The sequence below is a fragment of the Equus asinus genome, chromosome 21, assembly GCF_041296235.1.
Source record: "Equus asinus isolate D_3611 breed Donkey chromosome 21, EquAss-T2T_v2, whole genome shotgun sequence".
NCBI lineage: Eukaryota > Metazoa > Chordata > Mammalia > Perissodactyla > Equidae > Equus > Equus asinus.
The window spans coordinates 42,303,561-42,319,068 of record NC_091810.1 but is presented as its reverse complement, the minus strand read 5'-3'; the positions used below and the strand labels follow the sequence as shown (position 1 = coordinate 42,319,068).

The window sequence follows — 15,508 nt, the reverse complement described above, 5'->3', positions numbered from 1 at the left end:
AAGATTTCAACAATTAGGACCACACAAAGGGAGAATTTGAAAGAGACCAGCAGAAAACAAGCTTAATAATAACAGCCAACAGTTATATGGTGTGTTCTATATCCCAAGCACTATTCCAAGTGCTTTACATATATTAACTCATATAAATTATCGCAAGTAATTGATGGCCATGCTTCATAGCCAGATTCACCATTTTTCTTTTTAAACTCACTGCCTTTATAGTTCTTGGCAAGCTCCCAAATCCTGAACTAAAAGTAAACTACTTACTATAATTCTTCAAACATACCAACGTCGCTGATTATCAATCTTTTTACTATTTCAACAGTTTATTGCTCCAAGATGTTTTACCTCATTACAACATAACAGCTATTCTAAAAGTTGAACCAACTGAAATCAACAAGACATGACTAGGCATTAATAAAACTAATGCTTTATTAATGAATAACCAAATAGAACTAACCAAAATCACTGATCTGTTAGACTAAATTGAGTTTTTATTCTAAATGCTATTTCAATCGATTTTCACATATTAAGAGTATAATCAGTATTCTTCATATGAGATTCAACAGAAAAATGACATGAAAAAATAGTTACCTGAATTTGAATCTGGAAAAGACAAATAGCAAATATTGGTTTTCTGAAAAAGAAAACAAAAGCTATATATGCTGACAAACACACCAATAAAAACAAACAGAAGTACAATAGAGCAATATTTTTACTTACCTCTTTATCAGTAAGTTTGGAATGTTGAGGATAAATTACCTGCAAGAAAAAGAGTTAAATTTTCTTAGACAAAGACATTGAGCGTATATTACAAACATTATTAGGTACTTCTAAAATACTAGTTGGTTGTGGTCAAATAGTTTTAAGAAACAGTTCACAAACTTTAACAATGAAATCTACGAGAAGGTGGGAGAACTGAGTAGGATTTACATTAGGCAAAAAAAAAAATTTGAGTCAAAGTTATCTCTAAAACTTGGTGAAATCTTGAGTTATCAAGAATAATTTACCAACTAAATTACTAATAACTCAAAGTTTATTGAATCTTTTCTTTAGAAGCTGAAAATCTAAAGAGAACTTGATACATCAGCTGGGAGCTACTTCAAGAAATAATAATTTTCAATTGATTCCAAGAAGTAATACAAATCACTAACTACTTATTAAAAGAAAACGGAAAACGAAAAAATAATTATCTGCAGTTTAAGAAATCTCAAAGGCCATCTCTCACCATAAAGCCTATCTTGATTGCCTGCAATACCTTTAAACAATCATTGCATTTTCCTAGACAGGTTGGTTTAGTGCTTGCAGTGACCACAGCCACCTTCTGAGGGAAACCTCTGCCCCACAGCCCCTGCAAAGGAAGCAACTGAGACAGAACAGCTACTGTTGGAACAAGCACTGGTAAACACCAGACCCAAGGGGACCCACTCTAGAGGTCAATCAACCAACTGCCTAGATGCGGGTAGGTGTGAAAATTCTGCCCAAAACTGCCCAGTGCTCAAAAAGGCCAATCCAGATTCTCCTGGGAATGTGAAGAAGAAACGGTATTAGGAGCAGCAGGTTAGCTATCAGCTGATAACAAAGAAGAGAGAAAAGAGTAGCTAAATTATATTAGTTAGGTTGCTAATGTGGGTATCCAAGACTTCCCACTTCTAGAAGAATCTGAGCTCTTCCATTCCCCAGAGCTGCCTAAGAGCCTGAAAATCTTCCATTTCCAGAAATAACATATAGTAATATCACATCATAAACCGTATTGAAGTAGTTTCACATATTTCATTTATTTAGTTTCCATGAGAATACACAAAGCTAACAGCGGTATCCCCATTTTACACATAAGTAAAAATAAGGCAAGAAAAAACATGGGGAGAATAAATATTGTCTGGAGTTTTTAATTTTCACAACTCTGTCAATTCTCCGCATCTTTACAGAAGAGTGGACAAGTTCACAGTAGTTAAATAACTCTCCCAAAATTTGTCTACTAACTGCCAGAGCTGGGATTTAAACCTAGGTCTGCCTGATTCCCAAGTATATAAGCCGTTGTTCCTCACTCCACCCACAGTAGCAATCATTAACGCGCAATCACAGCCCTGTTTCTCCCCTAGTCATAATGTTGCACACGATCCCTCTCAATCTAGGGCTATGGGAAGAATCTACAGAGCTGTATGTTACATGAAAACCACCCACCATTCCTGGAACAGAAAATGACAGCAAAGCCAATATTCTCTCTACTTACTCTGCTTTGCATCCCATGTTCTGACCAACCTGACTTAACCTCTGTCTCCACAATTCATGAAGGCAAGAACCTGGTCTGTTTTGTTCACCACTCTTTATCTTGACACCTGAACAGTCGCTTGTGCATAGTAGACGCTAAAAAAAATCTCTTCAATCAGTGGATATACCCTCAAATTAGTTATATTCAACAACTCAGTATTTAATAATATGTAATTCTTCTTTATGTGTACACAAAGCTCCCCTGCCTCACCTTGAGACCATTTTACCTTGCCACATTTAAAGTAGAAATGGCAAACTGATAAACTATTTAGCCATATTTTATGAAAATCTCCTAACATCTAAGTCACCCTGGAATTTGCTGGTCTAAAACATATTGGTAAGTTTAGTGGCCTCTAATAGCTTAATTTCAGACTCTAAAATCAGTTTTATGTGAGTGCCCTTCAGATTTTCATTTCTGCAATTAAAATATCAAATCAAAAGCAAATACAGAAAGTTTCACTTCCTGTTACACAAAGACATCACAGTGGTTCCTTTGGATTTTGGTGTCCCATGGTTTAAAATACCAGCATGATAATACAGAAAAAAGTGTCAGTATATTTTACCCATATATATGAATAACTTAAATATATATAACATACGTGTATACATGTGTATTTAAGGGGCTTATATATGCTATAGATACTTAAGTAAGCTAAAAGGATATAAGAATTACAAAACCTATCAAATTTGCCTTTTAAAAACTCTGATTGTACTAGACTGTCAAACACCATTCTAGAATTTCATTTTAATGTACTGTTAGGACTACTCAGTGTTTTATTTTGGAATAGATATGATACACAAAAAGAAACAATGCATATTTATATGCTACAACTATCTAAATGACCACACTGTACTTAGGATCAGAAAAATCCATACTTAATTCTAAAACCTTAAACTCCCTATTTAAAAAACAAAAGGAAGAAAAGTAACCATTACCAAGTTAGCTCGAACTGCACAGATTGCCAGTTACTGGAACTATTATCTATGTATATACTTTATTTTGAAAAAAAAAAGTTTAAATATAACTTTGGGCAATCACTGTTAGTTTAGTCAGCTAGCTCCTGATACCTATGCAGGAATCAATCAACTACAGATTGGCCCCAGTACCTGGAGATGCCTCTCACTTGAAGTTTCCTCTCTCCACAGCTCAAGTCCAGGTATCTCTGTCCCCCAGGACACTGGCATTCCTGGGAGGCATCAAAGGGGGACAGAGAACATCAGCTAATGTCACCCTGGTTCTGTTACCTATGTTTAGATCTCCCATGTTATAACAAAGGAGAGGTGGCTAAGAAAAAACTACATTTTATTTGATATAATTATTAAGGCCTAAAAATGATAACATAGCATAAATATTTCACATCACAATATGATAGGAAAAAATGTGCCTCACAAAAATATTAGCATATACATGGTCATGCGCTGCATAACAACGTTTTGGTCAATGACGGACTGCACACACAACAGTGGTTCCATAAGATTGGTACCATACAGCCTAGGTGTACAGTAGGCTATACCATCTAGGTTTGTGTGAGTATAGTCGATGATGTTTGCACAACAACAAAATCACCTAACAGAGCATTCCTCAGAACATATCCCCATCATTAAGTGACACATGACTATCCTGGGAAAAAACATTACAAAGCATTTTAAATGGAGCTATTCTCTTCAAAGGTATGTCTGCCACTTGCCCCCGCATAACCCCAACATTCCCACTTCAGTGTGGGAGTAATCACGGTCCCAGGAAGAGGAAAATCAGGAATATCAGTTAACTTACTGCTATCATCACTTGGACATGGCAAAAATTCATGTCTGCCACACACCCTAGCTGTGCGTGAATAAGTGCCTGCCTCTTGCCATGTGACTCAGTGTCTGTCTCCAATGCACAATACCACCTAGTGTCCCAGGCCTAGCAGAGACTACATTTCCCCAGAAACATCTGCCTTGATCTCCTATATAAACATTAACTCACATAAAAACATCATTATTACCTTAAAGAGAGGATGAATTCTAAACCCAATGAGAATTATGTCTTCAATGACTAGACAATAATGTGCATTTCAAAGTGAAAAGGGAAACTGTTTACAGGCAAAAAAACAAGTCTATATTTTTTAAGTGGTTATATCTCATGTAATTTTTTAAAAGTTGACTGAAAAACATTTTAAGATATATTAAATACAATATCGCTTTTAAAAGACTTTTTAATACAAAAATTAAAGCAATGACACCCCAGTAGCAATGAGTACACCTAATACTCAGATGTTGATTGCTAAATACCATTCTGCAGTAAAAAGAATCAGGGCTCCTTGGAGAGGTGGCTGATTACAGGATTGGGACAGGAAAAAATATAAGATGAGGCTGGTGCATCTTGTGGTACCAGAAAGAAAGGAAGTATTCAAAAAAAAAAGATAAGGGCATATCTAAAGGACAAAGGACCCAACCTAAAAAAAGGTGCCAATGCTCAAAGCTGAAAAAATTTGATCAACAAAATAAATAACGATAATACTAGATTATAACCTGAATAATAAAATAAGTATCCTTGAGTCCATACTGTTAGACAGACAGACAGATGGATGGATAGATGGATGGATGGGAGAGAAGGGACAAATTTTCCTTATAAAAGAATTCCAACTAATAAATGTAGAAGGAATAAGGAAAATAGAAAATCATTATTAGAACACTAGAGTAATAAATACTGCAGGAAAGATCCACCTATGGATGCTGAAATTAGCAGGCAAAGTTTGAGAAACAGGATACTGCACAGTCTCAAAGTATCTCAAACAAAATAAATATTTATTAATTACAAAGAGAAAAATAGTAACTTTACAGTGGATAAACCTGATAGACATCATCTTAACCAAGTGATCAAGGTTAAAATCACCAATAATAAGACATTTTAGGATCATGTACTCCCTGATATTATGCACTGAGAAGGGCACATCACAGCTGGGATACTCTTAGCATAACCTCAGACTAATCATGAGAACTCACCAGAAAAACCCAATTGACAGACATACTAAAAAATATCTGTTCAGTACACTTCCAAAGTGTCAAGGTCATGAAATAAGAGAAAAGAGTAAGGAACTTCCACAGACTGGAGAGAACTTTGGAGATATGACACCTATATGCAATGTAAGAACCTGAATTGGATCCTGAAACAGAGAAAGGACATTAGTAGAAAAACTGGTGAAATCTGAATAACTTCTGTTGTTTAGTAAATAGTATTATACCAATGTTATATTCTTACTTTCGATTATTGTACTATGTTTATGTAAAATGTTAACTTTAGAGGAAGCTGAATGAATTACTTTTTCAACTCTATGTAAGTTTAAAGTTATCTCAAAATGAGGTGTAAAAAAAAGTAAAACCAATCAACAATCCCAAGTGACCTATGCACCCCTATGCTCACTGCAGCATTATTCACAACAGCCAAGACATGGAAGCAATCCATGTGCCCATCAAGCAATGACTGCATAAAGACGATGTAGTATTTATGTACAATGGAATACTACTCAGCCATAAAAAAAGAAAAAATCATCCCATTTGCAACAACATGGATAGACCTGGAAGGTATTATGTTAGGTAAAATAAGCCAGATTGAGAAAGACAAACACCATAAGATTTCACTCACATGTGGGAGATAAACAAACACATGGACAAAGAGAACAGTTCAGGGGCTGGCCCCGTGGCAGAGTGGTTAAGTTGGCGAGCTCCCCTGCAGGCGGCCCAGTGTTTCGTTGGTTCGAATCCTGGGTGCGGACATGGCACTGCTCATCAAACCACGCTGAGGCAGCATCCCACATGCCACAACTAGAAGGACCCACAACTAAGAATATACAACTATGTACCAGGGGGGCTTTGGGGAGAAAAAGGAAAAAATAAAATTTTAAAGAAAAAAAAAAAGACAGAGAACAGTTCAGTCAGTGGTTACCAGGGAAAAGGGGGCTGGGGGTGCGAACAAAGGGCGAAGGGGAGCACTTACATGGTGACGGACCAACAATAATGTACAACTGAAATTTCACCATGTTGTAAACTATTATGAAATCAAAAAAAAAAAAGTAAAACCTCTACTTCATATTGTACAAAAGGTAACCCAAAGTAGATCAAACATCCAAGTGTAAGAGTTAAATTATGAAACTCTTAGAAGAAAACATACGAATAAATCTTTATGACCATGGATTAGGCAATGATTTCTCAGATACCAAAAGCACAACCAACCAAAGAAAACATAAATCTTTATGACCATGGATTAGGCAATGATTTCTCAGATACCAAAAGCACAACCAACCAAAGAAAACATAAACTGGACTTCATCAAAATTTAAAACTTTTGTGCTTCAAAGAACTCTACCAAGAAAGTGAAGACAATCTGCAGAATGGGAGAAAATACACACATCTGCTAAGGGGTCTAGTATACAGAATATAGAAAGAACTCTTACAATTCAACAATAAAAGTAAAATAACCCAATGTTCAAATGGGCAAAGGATTCGATTAGACATTTCTCCAAAAAAGATATACAAAGGGCCAATAACCTCATGAAAAGATACTTAACATCAAGAGTCATTATAGAAATGCAAATAAAATTACAGTAAGATACCACCTCATACCCACTAAGATAGCTATAGTCAAAAGGACAGACAATAACAAGTGCTGAGAAGGATATGGAGAAATTAGAACCCTCATACACTACCAATGGAAATGTGAAAATGCAGCCATACTGGAAAACAGTTTAGAAATTTCTCAAAAAATTAAACATAGAGTGAAGTATGACCCAGCAATCTCACTCCTAGGTATATGTCTAAGAGAAGTGAAAACATATGTTCACACAAAAACTTGCACATGAATGTTCACAGCAGCATTATTCAAAACAGCCCAGAAGTGGAAACAATCTAAATTTCTATCAAATGATGAATGGATAAACAAAATGTGATATGCCCATATAATGATATAAATTCAGCCATAAAAAGGAATGAAGTACTGAGATACACACACACACACACACACACACATAGCACAACATGGATGAACCTTAAGAACATTATACTAAGTGAAAAAAGCCGGACACAAAAAGCCACATGTTAAATGATTCTATTCATATGAAATGTACAGAACAGGAGACTCCATAGAGACAGAAAGTAGGTTAGTTATTGCCAGGGGCTGGGGGAAAAAAGGATAGGTCACAACTGAAAGAGGGCATAAGGGAAATTTCTGGGGCAGGGCTAATATTGTTTCTTGATCTCCATGGTAGTGACATGATAAAGCCACTTTATGAAAATTCACCAAACTATAGACTTAGGATTTGTATACTTTTCTATGTGTATGTTATACTTCAATAAAAATGTTCAGTTATTTCAAAAAGTGGAAAAAATAGCCTGACATCACAGTATCAAGATAGGCTGAGCCTCCAACTAAGATTCTGGCTCACTCAAGATCTAATCTAAATTATGCTACTAGAAAACTTGATCAGTGTGAACATGGAATGGACAGTGAGGCATTTCTCTCAACAAAAAGAGTAAAGTTTAGATACAATTGTCCATGTTTCACATCATTCATCACAGTAAATACAAACATAAAACGTCTATGAATGGACTAACCAGATAGGAGAATGTCCCAGATTGGGATTACATAATTTCATAATCAAATCAGAGATTAATAACACCAAAGAAGCCTTGTAAAATCTGGGCACCTAATAAGCTCAAGAGGTCACCAGGGTTTTAAATCTCAAATCATAGAATGACATCAAGCTACTATAAAGTGCTACTAGTTCACAAGGAAATCGAAAGGCCATTAATAGTACCTTGCAAATCCTCTTATCACGCACTCACTGTTTAATGGACTACCTTCCCTTCTAGATTGTAAATTCAATGAAGGGAGGAATGATCAGGACTTTATCTCCAGAACATACCAGTGTCTGGACATGGTAGTTGCCCAATAAATATCTGCTGAATAAATGTCTCAATAAGACAGTACAGCAACACACAATTACACGTAACACCCATTTCGATTAAAACAGTAGTTGGGGCCAGCCCAGTGGCACAGCAGTTAGGTTTGCCCGTTCTGCTTCGGCGGCCCAGGGTTCACTGGTTCAGATCCCAGATGCAGACATGGCACTGCTTGTCAAGCTATGCTGTGGTAGGCGTCCCACATATAAAAAGTGGAGGAAAACTGGGGCTGGCCCCATGGCTGAGTGGTTAGGTTCAAGCGCTCCACTGCAGGCAGCCCAGTGTTTCGTTGGTTCGAATCCTGGGCACGGACATGGCACTGCTCATCCAAGCACACTGAGGCGGCATCCCACATGCCACAGCTGGAAGGACCTACAACGAAGAATATACAACTATGTACTGGGGGGCTTTGGGGAGAAAAAGGAAAAAAATAAAATCTTTAAAAAAAAAAACGTGGAGGAAGATGGGCACGGATGTTAGCTCAGGGCCAGTCTTCCTCAGCAAAAAGAGGAGGATTGGCAGCAGATGTTAGCTCAGGGCTAATCTTCCTCAAAAAAAAAAAACGAAAACAAGACAGAAACAAAAACACAGTAAACCTGCTGAGGATCAACACTGAGGCTATGGATGACCCAGTTTAAGGGGGAAAGAAACAAAGGAAACAACGGCCTTTATGCCTCTCAGAAAAATAAAAAGGAACTTTGCTAAGATAAAGAAAACTATGGTGACTACTCTAGCCTCCACCCAGCAGTGACTCAAAAAAGCAGAAGTGGGAAAGAAAGGAGAGTCAATTTTGCTAAAACCACTCTTTAAAAAATGGCATAAAAATGGGCCAGCTCCAGTAGCCTAGTGGTTAAGTTCAGCACGCTCCACTTCAATGTGCCAGTTCCTGGGCAGAGACCTACACCATGCATTTGTCAGTGGCCGTGATGTGGCAGTGGCTCACATACAAAAAGAGGAAGACTGGTAACCAATGTTAGTTTTAATGGATATTAGCTAGGGGCAAGTCCTCCTCAGCAAAAAAAAAAGGGGGGGGGGGGTCATAAAAGTTTGCCTTCACCCCAGAGCAGAGCTTTATCTTCAATTTGCTTAAAAACAGGGGAGGGGGACAGGGGAATCACTAATCTGAATGATATCTATGACACAATATATTCATGATAAACTGTCCTGCTTTTTATACATAATTTAACTGGCCTGAAATTCTTTTCAGTAAGAGGTGAAATACAAACCATACGTACATACAAATAGGCTACGCCATAGATTACCCGCAAAATGAAATCTAATAAACTTGATTCTCAGGGAGTGCTTTAAATGCTTGTGATTCACATCCAAAGCTGTATATATACATATTTTAATCAATTTAAGGCAAAATAATAGGATTGAGGCAATAGCCAAAAAGAGTCCCACATTGATTATTGAACATACAAGTTCACTATCTATAAAAAGGGACTACCATACTGGGCATGCATTAATGACAGGCATTAATTCTTACACACATTATCTCACTTCAAACCTCCAACAACACTCTCAGGATATTATTTCCTCCATTTTATAGTTGAGGAAAATGAGACTCAGAGAATTGAAGAAACTGGCCCCATATCAGACAATTAGTTGATGTTCAAAACCCCAAAGCTTATGCTCTTTTCACAGGTTGAAATTCTGTCCCAAAAGTTGATAGGTCATAGCCTTCAAGAGGGGGAAAGCCACCAATGATGCCTCAATTCTTATAAAATCAAGGACTGCAGAGCTTCAGGAGGTGACTTCAAATTACAGAAATGGCAACCTCTGATGACATTCTCTGAGTTCACATGATTTAAAGGCCCTCAAAAATGCAGAGCATCTCTAAGATGTGTATACAAGCATCAAATAACTCTACAATGTGAAGGGGGAATAAAGGAAACTACTAAATACCCAAATTAAGGAAAATGGTTAGATTATGGTCCATAAAATTATATTTACGAAGAGTCTTTAGTGATCTGGCACACTGTTTACAAGAATGTTTACCAATCAAAGCAGACTCTTACAGTAGACCTGTTTTGGAGACTGCTGCCCAGCCCACGCTTTGGAACAGGGTCCCCGCCTCCTTTTACAGGGGGAGCCTAATGGCCACTACTGTTAGGGAAACCCTGTCTCCTAACCACAGCTGAAAGAACAAAAGGGAGTGCCTGACCCATGCTGAGCCGATCAGAAATTTCAGTATCCGACTTAAGCTTCAGCCTGGTTCCAGAATCTGCAAAAGTAGAATTTGGCTAAAATCAGTACCACAGTAACCCAAAGTCAAGTGAAGTGGGGGAGAGGAAACTGAGACTCTGGCAGGGGAAACCAGCCTCTGCATGGAGAACAGAATAGACATGCAAAGAGAAGCAGAGACAAAAGACCACACAGCTCGGGAGGGACAGAGGCAAAAGTCTGGGGCTTTCCAAATCCCAGGAGGTTCACCCCTGCTTCCTGCAACTGGGTTCCAAGAGACCCCTACAATCAATCTCTCTTTACTGAAATTTATTTGAGAGAGTTTCTATTCCAACCATCAAATTAATCCTTGACTGATAAGAAGTTATGTTAAGAAAAAAAGCATTAACAAAATGCCAAATATTAATAGTATTTGTCTCTGAGTATAATTATGAGTGGTGTTTTTTTCTTTCTTGCCAAGTTTACAGCAAGGAGCAACCATTGTTAATCAGGAAAAAAAACTGAATAAATGAGGCAATTTTGGATTCAGAAGATTAAGGCTTTACTATATAATCAGGTAATTTCAGAGCTAGAAATGACATAGAGTACATAAAATCCAGGGGATTTCCAACCTTGTTCCAGAGAACACTTGTATTACATGGTAATGCTTTAAGACCACCTCTCAGGGGAAAATGAAGACACTGAGCACACCTCCCACAGTTAACACCTTTTGCAGTCTCTTCCCAGATCAAAAGACCCCCTTCACTTAGGACACGGCCCCCAAAAGACCACTCCCCCAACGACCCAAATCTTCAGCTGACTGTATGAGAGTGAGAATCTGCCCCAAACCAGGCCTGAGTATCTTCCTCTGGTATTTGGAATGAGAGTGACATTCACTGCCAACTTCTCTACCATAAAGATCACAGAAGCAGAGGAACTCAATTGGCAGGGAGCATGAAGCATGAACAAAATCCATAAAACAAGAGCATCAACAAGAGACTTCCCTGGTTCTGGGCTCTAGCCATTTTCTGAAGCCCCGCTAGGTTTGTACCTTGGATATCTTGAAACACCTCTGTGGTCTTACAGCAAGTTCTCCCTTTCTGCTTGAGCTATAGCTTAGTTTCAGTGGTCTACAACCAAATATACACACACAGGCCCCATTTCAACCAGATCAGCCAGTGAGGTACCACATTAGATTTTTATTTACACTGGGAAAAAAGTTCCCCCACTTAAAAAAAAGTAGATTCTAGCACCTCAACTTAATTTTCTCTCTCTTTTTTTTTTTGGTGAGGAAGATTTGCCCTGAGCTAACATCTGCGCCAATCTTCCTCCAGTGCCTGCATGTGGGATGCCTCCACAGCATGGCCGACAAGTGGAGTAGGTCCGCCTCTGGGATCCGAACCTGTGAACGTGGGCCGCCAAAGCCAAGGGTGCAGAACTTTAACCACTCGGCCACTGGGCCAGCCCCTCAACTTCATTTTCTAGTGAGAAAACTAAGATCCAAAGGCCGTATATTCACAAAACAAAAGTTAAGGGTTCTCACCATTGAAAACAAAAAAGGGAATGTCAATGCTTCCCAAATACATAGGTCTTACTGGGTCCCAGGCACTGTTCCAAATGCTTCACCAATATTAACTTATCTAATCTCTCACAACGAGGCCATGATATAGGTTCTGTTATCCTGTTACAGAGGAAGAATGTGAGGCTCAGACAAGCTAAGCTACGTGCCCAAAGTCACATATATTCAACCCTAGGCAGTCCAACTCTAGAGTCTGAGTTCTTGATCAGTATACTACACTGTCTCTGTAGTACGGATTTAAGCTTAAATAAGCGGCACCGTTTATGCATTTGTTTAAAATCTGCAAACGGTACTTTCTGCCATGGCAGGATAGACTCTTAAGTCTCTCCCAAGTCTAAGATTCAATGACTGCCTTTTTGATAAGACAGGTGGTGAATTCCAGGATATTACTGTCCAAACTTAATTTTTTACTTATTTTTCAATTAATTTCCCTATTGAGTCCTCATGGTTGTGCATTATAGGAAGCAGGGCTGGGGCTACTATATGTCACGTCTCCAACACAAGTCTACACTCACCTTCTTGTCCCATTTCAGCCATCCTCCAGTCCATTTTTGACCTGGATATGGCTATAATACAGAAGTGAAATATATTTTTCAGCTATTTTATTACATTAATTACTAATTTGTGTTCCTTTTTTTCTTTTTCTCCCCAAAGCCCCCCAGTAAATAGTTGCATATTTTTAGTTGTGGGTCCTTCTAGTTGTGGCATGTGGGATGCCGCCTCAGCATGGCTTGATGAGCGGTGCCATGTTCGTGCCCAGGATTTGAACCAGTGAAACCCTGGGCCACGGAAGCAGAGCATGCCAACTTAACCACTCGGTCACGGGGCCAGCCCCCTCCTTTTTCTTCATTTTAAAAGTGGCAAGGTGTAATATTCTACATTTCTCAGGAAAACAAAACAAAATTAAATTGTGGTGCATCTCACTTAACGTATTTATTTCTCTAGATTCATTATTGGGGAATCTTCACCACCTACACCTTCTAAAATTAGTGATTCTTAATCTGGGGAAAAGCCATAGACAACCCGCAGAGTCCACAGAAGCATATACATAATTTTGTATTAGTAGGCATTTTCCTAATGGAGAGAGTTCACAGAGTTCATCGTATTTTTTAAAAGGTCCAGGATGCAAAAAAGGTTAAAAACTAGTGACCTAAAGAAAACTCTATACAGCAGCATATACTATGAGAAGTGAAATTCAAATAAGTCCTTTAATGATTCACAGTCAGAGCACCTCAACTATGCTAAGTGGTATTTATTTGGTCAGAAAAACACTCATGTTATAAACCATGTCCCATATGACGACAGTCCACAGGGATCTCCTTTTGCTATTTAAAAATGCAATCAACTACAACAACCCAATCCTATGCTTTCTGGCTAAATTGTATTTTGCTATACATATACCCACAGGTTAACATGCCAATGTAAATGATAGATGGCTTATAAATCTCTTCTTCAAAGTCTTTGGGAACTGTTGTTCCTATCTCAGCAAGATAAAGAACTGTTCATGTATTCACTCCTTCTATCAACACGTATTTTTTTCTATGTGAGGCAGATTGGCCCTGAGTTAACATCTGTGCCAATCCTCCTCTATTTTGTATATGGCACCCCGCCACAGCAGGGCTTGATGAGTAGTGTGTAGGTCTGCAACAGGGATCCAAACCAAGCAGAGTGCGCAAACTTAACCATTATGCCACCAGGGCCCATATCAACAAGTATTCATTGAACACCATTAGGTGCCAGGTACTGCATTTGGCCCTATGTGATACCGTGATTAATTCTTGGTCCTCCTCTAAATTGTAGTCTCAATCTATAAACACAGGTTAGAGTATACTGTTCACATCAGTATGCCCAGCAACCAGCATAATGCCTAGATCTTAGTGGAAACTTAATGTGTATCGAACCACATAATGTTAAAACATAGAACACAGGTTGAATACAAAAGCAGTAACTTCGCATTAAGAAATACCTCCTTGGCCAATTTTTGTAGGCAACTTATGCCACTAAAGTCAGAATGAGATGGCTCATTAAAATCTGTCATCGCCACCAAAACAAACAAAACCTTCTGAACACACTTCCATCTGTAACGTTTTTCTTGTATACATAAAGACAAGCAATCTTTTGATACGAAAGGGATCCTTAAACAATGTCAAGAATAGGTAAGATTCGAAGACCTTTCGATAAGGCCTCATAAAGGTGGGAAACTTGACAGATTCACGAGCAAACCATTTCCCCTATGTTCACCTTGATATTAGCTTTCAGGCCAACTGTTTCAGAAGCAACATCAAGAAACAACAGAAATGAGGAACAAAAGGAGGAAAAGGAGAAAATGCATGCTGAAATAAGCATTTTGGCTCAGGCACAGCGGAATGCTCTAAGAGTTACCGCAAGTAACCCAAACAATCTATGAGTCTAAAAAGTTGGTTGACGTTTGGCTCTTAGAGTTCACCATATGTCAGAGGCATTGTTCGCTTCTTGAAAAAAAAATCCCAAACATCCTGCCTGCAGCCTTCTCTGAGTACCGCTATTTTCGTTATGCCTAGGACACTGGGTTGAAAACACCACCACCACGAACATCGACAAGTACTTAGGAGGAGCCTAGAGAGAACTTTTCACCCCCCGCCGCAGCCCACAGTCCTCCCACGGGAACTGCCAGTGGACCGCAGCCCGGCCCTGCCCGGCGGAGGGGCGGCAGGCCACGCCCCGATGCGCGGCGGCCGGGGTCCGGGCCGGCCGACCCGCGGGCCACGCGCTCGGCTTGGGGACACCCCGGCGCGGGGCCTGGGGCGGGGCGCGGGGACAAGATGCGGCCGGGCTCACCTCCACGGCTTGGCCCAGCTCCAGGTCGAAGCCCACCACACACACGCAGTGCAGCCAGGCCGAGAAGCCGTCCCAGCGCAGCAGGCCCCGGCCGCGGCCCTCGTCCTCTTCATCGTCCTGCGGCAGGGCGCCCGCCGCCACCACGGCCGGCGCCTCGTGCTCCTCGGCAGCCGCCTCCGCCTCGTCCAACGGCCCGCGGGAGCTGAGTCCCGAGCCTGCCAGGCCCGGGAGAGCCATCCGCCGCCCCCTCGCCGTTCGCGCCGCCTCCACCGCGAACCGCGCCGCAGAGCGCGCTCGGCTCCGCGCAGGCGCAGCCGCCGCTGCCGCAGCCGCGGGGGACGGGCTGGGCAGGGGCGGGGCCGCGGCGCACGTGACCCTGGGAGCCCAGCTCAGTGCAGGTCCTCCTGTGCCCTGCTCGCCCGAGTGGGGACGTCGCGGCAGCGCATCTCAGGCATTGAGAAGCCCGCTCTGGCCTCCTTGTCTTAAAGCTCTTCAAGACTGAAACGGTGGGCACCGTCTTTCGCAGTCGAACGACCAGGGAATGAACTATTTTTGGAATGACACGGTTCATAATTATAAGGTATTATTAAAACATAATGGTGACGGTGGCAGACGTTTATTGAACACTTACTCTATCCCAAATTAATGTGCCAAGCAAGAACTTTACAAATATTACCTCATTTAATCTTCACATCATACTACATAGGTCGACATCACTATTTCTTTCTTTTTACAG

General features: G+C 40.1%; 1 protein-coding gene across 3 annotated transcripts in view; it reads right to left on the bottom strand.

The window, feature by feature from the left end:
* DENND6A (DENN domain containing 6A) overlaps positions 1 to 15,089 on the bottom strand; it is a 60,954-nt gene extending 45,865 nt beyond the window's left edge. The window contains exons 1-4 of one of the 3 annotated variants that reach the window (XM_044753979.2): positions 14,773 to 15,043; positions 3,379 to 3,458; positions 724 to 762; positions 595 to 637 (exon numbers count right to left, since the gene is read on the bottom strand). In XM_044753979.2, coding sequence (XP_044609914.1) covers positions 595 to 637; positions 724 to 762; positions 3,379 to 3,456 — 160 coding nt within the window. In that variant the 5' untranslated portion in view covers positions 3,457 to 3,458; positions 14,773 to 15,043. Of the gene's footprint in view, positions 1 to 594; positions 638 to 723; positions 763 to 3,378; positions 3,459 to 14,772 lie in introns of all 3 variants that reach the window. The other 2 variants (XM_044753976.2, XM_044753977.2) reach the window with 2 other exon arrangements.
* Between the last annotated feature and the right edge of the window lie 419 nt (positions 15,090 to 15,508).